Source organism: Lepidochelys olivacea (assembly GCF_965140295.1).
Source record: "Lepidochelys olivacea isolate rLepOli2 genome assembly, chromosome: 1".
Lineage (NCBI taxonomy): Eukaryota > Metazoa > Chordata > Testudines > Cheloniidae > Lepidochelys > Lepidochelys olivacea.
This window is the reverse complement of record NC_140411.1, coordinates 224,395,330-224,403,690: the sequence shown is the minus strand read 5'-3', so window position 1 is coordinate 224,403,690 and position 8,361 is coordinate 224,395,330. Positions and strand designations below refer to the sequence as shown.

Below are 8,361 nucleotides of genomic sequence, written 5' to 3'. Positions count from 1 at the left end.
TCTGGGGTGTTTGACATTTGTAGGATATGGAGAGCTTTACCAAGTCGGAGGGCAATTGGCTTGGGAGGAGGTGAAAGACAGCGTTGCATCTAGGATAGGAAGGGGACCAGAAAGCATGGTGCTAGAAATGCCTAAAAGGGAATTGGCAATTGAGAATGCTGCAACAGGCAAAGGAAAATATAGGCTAAATATTAAAGTATATTTCCTAATAATAAGGCCTAAAAAACTGTGGAAGTCCCATCACCAGAATAATTTTAAAACAAAGAACTGAAGGAATTACAGTAGCAACAATCCTGTCCTGGATGGTTAAATAGATAACTGTGTTTTCAAACTCTAATTTCCACTGTTTTAAACTTACGGCTGTTGTTCAGGATATTAATGATCTAACAGTAACTAGGTCTGATTCTCTATGACCTTGCACCTTTTCTTTCCATAAAGACTTAGGCAAAGTAAGTGTAAAATGCTACTTTTCTGATATGGTTGCATTTTACATTTGCTTTACACATGTTCTATAAAGTAAGGCAGGGCAAAGAATACACACAGAGGAAGTGGAGAATCAAGCCCATTGTCTCTACAGAGAAGTTAGGAAAGGATTCTAGCAATAAATAAATTACTCTGGATCAAATTATAAACAAAGGTATGCACAAATACCTCCGAGTTCAGTGGAAGTTGTGGGCAAGTACATGTGACTAGAATTTGGCCCTATATCTCTTTGGATCAGTGGGTAGTAAAAAGAGAATCATAACAGGATGTTTAGTCGACAGTGTTCTCAAAAGCTGCTGAGACATCTGCCAAAAAATAGTTCAAAATCTCCAAAGGGAAACTCCCAAGAAATAAACTGAGAGAGGTATTTCACTAAATACGGTTGCTGCCTCTTTCTCCACCAGCATGAGTGATGCAGGTTATTTAGCTCCTTATTACCTTTTCGTATCTGCTATTACAAACTATCCTTTACAAGAGTATATTTTATGCACTGCCTGGACCCTGCCTCTCCTCTCCGCACTGGCTTATAGTGACCTCTCCTCTTTCTGCAGCGCCCAGCTGCCAGAAGAACAGTACAACAGCAAAGGAAGATGAAAGAAGAGCAAAGCACCACAGGGACAAACCAGGAACCTATATCCACTGCCACCCAAGCAGGTTGTTGACCCTCGTTATCCGAAGTGTAGTTCCTGCCACTGTACCCTTTGGTTTCATTGAAGTGCTGCTGACTGATGTTTAAGCGAGCAGGACTGGGCAAATGGGATATCATCTTAGTGGACACAGACATCATTTTGTCTGAATTAGATGTCAAACCTGTACTTTCTGAAGTCAAATCCGTCTCCTGAGCAAAATGGTCATCCAATGGTAGAGACCTTGCCCATGAACGTGTGGTTGGTTTGGTTTTTGGGACCAAGCCACTTGAATTATGGCTGTGACTATCATTTGCTACAAAGCCCTGGCTAGTGGTAGAAGATGGAGACTGGAGTAGAAGAGACCTCAATGTGACATTATTGTGTTGGCATTTTTCTGAATCATCAGTCCTGGAGTTGTTTTGCCTTTCCCATTTGTTAAAAGAGGAACGGGTATTTGGATCCTTATAAGACAATTTTTCAAAAACAAGAAGATCTGGATCAATCCCTGTTAAAGAAGGAAAAAAACAACACATTAAATACACATCTGAAAGTGTAAAGAATAGCATACTAGTGAATTTTCTGTTAATCTTTCAAATGTTGAATGAAAGAGAGGAAATAAAATATATACATACATGGAAGTAAACGAAATTTACAAGTTAGTTTATAACGTTGTAGACAAAGAAAAAAGTCCCCAAGATACTTTTACCATGTGTACCTGTGCTTCAAATGAAGTAAGGTGATGTTTACCCCTCATCTTAACATAATGACTGAACCGACATGATAGTCAATTACCCCATCACTGGCCTGCTTCAGCCTGTGTGTGCATAATACATTGTTACCTGTTGTGATGTTGTACAAAATGACATTGGTTCCAGCCCTCAATATGCAGCTTTCCAAGGCTGGACAATAAATGTGCAGGCAATTAATGTTCTCATGGATAGTTTCAAAGTAGAAAACTGCCAGGTTACAGGAAACTATAATGAGAAAAGAGTAAAATGGAGTTTGTGTGGGCATGATGACCCAGGCACATAGCCTTTCATATCTATTGCTTAACATTAAAAGAGTTATAATAATGGACAGCTACATAGCGCACTTAAACCATAACATTTTACCATTTTTCATTAAGCCTCACAGCACCCTGTGTGGTAAGTACTGTAAGTATTTTTAATTCTCATTTTACAATTGGGCAAGCGGGCAGAGAAAAAGTTGAGTTATTTCCATTGCAGAATAGGTATGCCACAGTCCAGTGGTATTACAAGCTTCTCCACACAGCTCCTTTCATTGTGTCTCAACCTTGTTCTGGACTGTCCAACTCTACTGATGAGATGGTTCTGGACCTCTAAAGCTGCCAGCAAGGGTGACTTTGAGATGGTAGCTGTTGTGACATGGATGACTGTCCATTAGGAACTGGTCTGAAACCACCTACTCATTTCACACAGGTTATTAAAAAGCTGTCAGATAGCAAGTGCTTCTGGTCACTACTGAGGCGGACTGCATTCGAGCACAAGGCCTACCTCATTAACAATCCCCTAAACCAGCCATCATCTTCTGGTTTTTTGACAGTGCAGTATTGTACCTTTTGGGGGTGGGGTGGGGGACACAATAAGTGGGTACCTGTTAAGTCTATACAACTTCAGGTTTGATATACTATCATTTGGGTTTCAGATCTATCAGCCAAAAAACAGAAGTCTGTGGATAAAAATAAAAAAAAGTATCTAGATGTCTTAGCAGCACAAGTCCCATTGCCTTGAGACTTAGGCTTCTAAGTACCAAAGCCACTTGTGAAAATGAAACTTAGGCTTCTAAGTCATTTAGGCACGTCTGAAAATTTTGTCCCTTGTACTTGTCTAATACAATCCTAAAATACTTTTCATTAAATTAAAGTCAGGTGCAGTTCAGAACACTGGCAGGATTTCCTGTGAGACTATTTTATAGTGTGTTCAAAAGCAAAACATCTTGTCCAAAGCTAATTCTCCTTCACTGCATTGATTTACTCTTTTTTGGTACCATCAGTAAGATTACTATTAGCTTTTGTTACCATCATAGTTTCTTTACCTCATCTCCTCTTCCCCTGCCACAAACTAAACTAAACTGAGATAAACAGGGCTACTTGCATACAGGGCTCAGGATTGGGGCCAGAGTCTATAGCAAAGAAGCTATGACTGAAATGAAAAATTAAAAGGGGTATCTTGTGGTACTAATTCTCGCTGTTAGCAGAGCATATGGGAAAATGCTGACCATATTTTTGAATTTGAATTGGACCATTTGTTTTTGTAGTGTGCTTTCGAGATTAGATATGCATGGTCTGTGTCAGCATAGCTCTGCTTAGAACACATATGCATCAACAGAGCTGAGCACTTGCTACAAAAACATTTCTGGACTGATTCTGTAGTTTTTGATGTAAACAAATCCGATTTTAACTGCAGTGTATGTATATCCTTTACAGCAATAACAAAAATCTTTAATGTTATACTGAATCCATACAGAATAATTCAGAAACAAACAGCATGTAATAAATGTATTACATTATTATGATGTTTATTTCAACAATCAGCCCTATGCTTTGTCCAACAGGGAACTAGCTTTTGGAATAATTTTGTTAATACCATTTCCATGAATAATCATGGAAAAATCACAACTCTTCTCCCCCCCCCACCCTGTATTTACACTCTCACACAGCATTTTCAGTTATCTACAGTGAAAAAAGAGGAAGATATTTGTTGCTGAAATATACCAAAACCAGCCTTTTAATCTTTTCTCTGCTTATTTTATAATATTTTTTTCATTTAGTAGCCTGCATACTACATCAGAGTAACACAATCAAAATACTACTTGGAAATAGGCTTGTCAATATAGACAAGCAAAATTAGTGCAGTAAAAGAGATGATATTTTTTTAAAAATAACTATTTCTGAGTTTCAGGATATGCACTTGATTTGTCTATTATGAATATGAAAACACCAGCTTTCTGAATGAAGTAATTACAATTCTATTACAAATAACATGTTACAGCGGAAATAGACCAGACTTTGGGTTTTAAACGAAAACTTTCTTTGCCCAGTTGGAACCAACACAGAAAAATCAATAAATAACAGAGGAGTATCTTAAAAATGCTAATGAAAATTCTGCCAAAGGGAGGTATGATCATGTTTCAAAAACAGAATATAATTAGCGAGTTTTCCTTGTCTGAGGTCATTCTTCATATTCTGTATCTAATTCTAGTCAACTGTCATCAGCCTCCAATGAGTTGTTAGGCTGATAAAAGCTTGCGGTTAGCATACATGTGTTCTTTAATAAAAGACAGGTGCAAGAAAGTATAAACACTGTCATTATGAAAATAACGGAAAAAACATTCTGTGTGAAGGCTTCATAGAAAATTCAGACTCCATTTTGTCCCAGTCTTTAAATAAGACTCAAACACATACCAGACTTGGTGCATAAATACTACAGTGTTACATAGCCATCTTCAGTCACTCTATAAATATTTTCATCCATTCCCTGAGTGCTCTACGCATCATTGTGGGTCATGCACAGAAAACAGTATTCTCCATGTGTAAAAGAACTTAAGATTCACTGACCACTGGGTGGGAGGGATAGCTCAGTGGTTTGAGCCTTAGCCTGCTAAACCCATTGTTGTGAGTTCAATCCTTGAGAGGGCCATTTAGGGATCTGGGGCAAAAATTGGAGATTGCCCAGGGGGTTAGACTAGATGGTCTCCTGAGGTCCCTTCCAACCCCGATAGTCTGTGAGACCACTTGTAAGACTGGCTATACAGAAAAATGCTCTCAGCACCAATAAGCCTTTCCATTTGCTCTTTTGGTTTTAATAAATAATGGTAAGCAAACAGCATGAAAATGGCTTTTCAAATATTTGTTGTAGAATAATGACTAATACAATATTTGATCACTAGTGGATATTAGTAATCCACATCACAGGAGTTAATGTACAATATACAGTTTATGCTCAATAGAAGTTCAAGACTAAAAGATCAGATGTACAGAGGTAAAGTGAATTACCCGGGGTATTTTGGGAAGCTGGAACAATGCATGTTTGCAAAATATATTTGCAGTTGCATGATCTCTTTCATCCAGGGATCCTAAAGTGCTTTACAAATGCTAATAATCTAGGAGTACAAACTTTGTACAGAGTCATTGTTTGAAAACTAGAAGCTTTATATTTTTGTTCTTGTTGATAATTTTACCTTAGATACAACTGTACTCCTCAGTTTTCACTAATTACAGTAGCAATCTGTATCCTTACCCTTAGAGGTAGGTGTACATTATTAATGTATAGAGCACTAATATGGCCTGTGATGATAGCATATCTTGTTTCTTTTAGCACTATTATGCATCAAATACTCTGCAGTTTTCCTGGTTAAAGTATGTCTTATTTAAGAACCCAAAATACCTGCAAAAAGGAATGCTAAATTTTACTTCAAAGCAAGGACCCAGTCCCATACAAAAGTAGTATGAAAGTAAGATTTTTGGAAGATTTTCAGGAGCCAATGCAGATGTCTGTTTTTATCTCAAAATTTTCTTTTAAAAGTGACATTGTTTTTACTGATTACTCAGCATGTGCAATTTTCACTAAATTCTTTCATTAAAGGTCACAAAAAGAAGTCTCAGTTCATTTGAAAAGGAATAAAATATTCGAGCCTAGATACCCTTTAAAATGTCTGTTTGTTTTATGCTTAAGGTAAGTGAAGCTGGTTTGAATGGGCTTGCTAATTAATTTTCCCCAATCATAATTCTTGGTAAGGATGGGGATTCTTTGATAGGAAAAAAAATGAGTATTGCAAGAGCATGTTATAGTAATGTTTTGGTTACCTTAGAGAGTTAGCAGGCAACTTTAAGTTAGGTTGTTCTAATTATTTTAACTTGAGAGTCCTGGAAACAAAAGCAAGTACGTACAGCTTGGGCAATGGGGGAGTAAATTTCCCTGGCAAAAGCGGCACAGCGTCCATAAAACACTGTTTTGAATGGACCAACGGTGTTTTTGTATCTCTGTTTCCATTCAGTCCTTGCCTGTTTGACGAGACTGCCAATTGTAATGGTTGTTTGGAATGGTAGTTTTGGTGGTAGATCTGTCTACTGGGAACTAGAGAGTGTTTTTAAATTTTATTTTAGTTAATTGAAATGCCATCAATAGATAACAAACTCTTATTTGTAACAGAACCATATTTGAACCTCTGACTTTGTGTTGTAATGTTCCATATGCCATTACCAATCTTCCTCAGAAATCTAGTCCAAATTTTGTATCTTTTAGTGGAAATTTCTTAGGCAAGACATACAAAATGCAAGCAAAGCATATAGAATTTTTTTTCCATCTGGGATAAATTTTTCCTACATTTATATCAAATTATTTAGTCATTGTATTGTAAGCAAATCAAGTCCTCCCAAAATGCCCCTTGTTGATATCCAAACCCTCCCAATTCATGATGCAGGCACTTAATTTTCCTCACAGGTGCCTATCCCCAATAGGTCATCCAAAATATCCTCAAAACTTAAACAAGAAGGCTTTGCTTTTACTATTGCTATGCAAATTTTCCAGTATCTGATTTGATCCTGTTCAGGGCTAATATCATAACAAAGCATCCTGCCCTATTAATGCCAATGCAGAAACCGAACAGAATCTTTAGCTTTCTGCAATTGTACAGAGAAGCAGTAGAGTCATCATGTGGTTTGAGGCTCAGAATCAGGAGCTCCTGAGTTCTAATTCCACCTCTAATATTGTATTTTTATATATCTTTGGCAAGTCAAATAACAGCTCTGAGTCTGTTTCATAATTTGTGAAATGTGGCACTAGGAGCCCTAGTCATGGACCAGGTCCCCATTGTTCTAGGTGCTCTACAAACACGGAACAAAAAGATGGTCCCTACCCCAAGGAGTTTGTCAACTTATCACAGGTGAAGGCCTGATTCTGCCATCCCTACTTAGGTTAGTAGTAACTTACTTTGAGTGTAGTCCTATTGAAATCATTAGTACGACTTAGGGAGTAATGGTCTTGTCAGCCTGATTGCTGGTGACAGTCACTCCCAGGGATGTTGTGAGTCTCCTTTACTTAAAACGTAGTGTTGTTAGCACGTTGTTCCCAAGAAACCAGTGTTGTAGTGGAAATCTAGAGTTCCTCCATTTCATTAACATTTAAATAAATACATATCATTCCTCCATTGTTCAGGAGAGACAGACCCTACTCTTAGTCCTATCTAAGAATGTCAGCGTTCTAGTTTGCGCCTCCAAAGAGTTCAAGTAGCCAAGTTCACTTCGATAAGGATAAAGGTGGGAGATAGGAGTGGAATAGTTTAGATGTGTCCTTGCTTTCCAGCCTCAAAATATAGCCACATTTTTGCATTCTTACTGTTTGGAATAATAAGTGATGTATAAACAGCCTAAAATTAACTTCCGTCATGTGTGGTAATACATATTTTTAATATAGAGCGTATAGGACATACACAGAAGCAGATAATAAACACTTACCATTCTTCAGAAGGCAGCAGGTCCGGCTGCACTGCTGGGCTGTGACTTCTGCATAAATCTTCAGCACCTGGGCTCCCCTCTTCTGAGATTCCTCCAGATCAATCAGAAGACCTGGGAAGCGTCGGATCCAGCAGTTTTTGTAAAAAGTAGTGGGTGAGCAAAGAGAATCTGACCTCCACGCCAAACCCAGAACAAACAGCACTTCTGCTACTGCCACCAACAGAAACATCTCCTCAATGTGATCGGCTTAGTAAGCACCCGTTCTCCAGCCCGAAGCACTGGGGACTAGCCAACATTTTGAAAGAGAATCTTTTGAGAAGTGGCTACACTGCCAGGAGAAGGAACTAGTTTCTTTTAAGCTGTTCCCATGATCCTGCTTGACTGAGCCATTTTCTGACTTACATATTGTAGGGTTGGGGTTTTTTTCTTCTTCTTCTTTTCTCTCAAGATGAGTCCCTGGGAGACTGTTGAAATTCTTAATGTCTCTTTCATGAATTTCTATTCTTCTGCACCCCAGATACACACTGCCTTTAATCATTCAAAAAGCTGGACCACGTGATCCTGAGTCAGCCTTGCTTGTCCTGTTAAACCAAACTACTGCAGACAGTTTTAATGTGTGAATAAATACAGAATAATGGTGATCCTAGCAGAATCACTCCAGTTCTTTCTCTGGAAAAAGCAAATATTTCAGTCATTTGAGAGCAGAGAGGTCTCCCATCTGGTTCAGGTTCATTATTACACGTAACACAGAAGAAAGGGATTGGTTTAGTCTCC

General features: G+C 38.2%; 1 protein-coding gene across 1 annotated transcript; it reads right to left on the bottom strand.

The window, feature by feature from the left end:
• Positions 1 to 242: 242 nt before the first annotated feature.
• Positions 243 to 8,361, bottom strand: MANSC4 (MANSC domain containing 4). Its single transcript, XM_084640307.1, has 3 exons — positions 7,588 to 8,361; positions 1,952 to 2,086; positions 243 to 1,617 (listed from the first exon to the last, which is right to left on the bottom strand). Exons 1-3 carry the CDS (start codon positions 7,814 to 7,816, stop codon positions 938 to 940), a joined length of 1,044 nt encoding a protein of 347 aa, XP_084496433.1. The 5' UTR covers positions 7,817 to 8,361; the 3' UTR covers positions 243 to 937.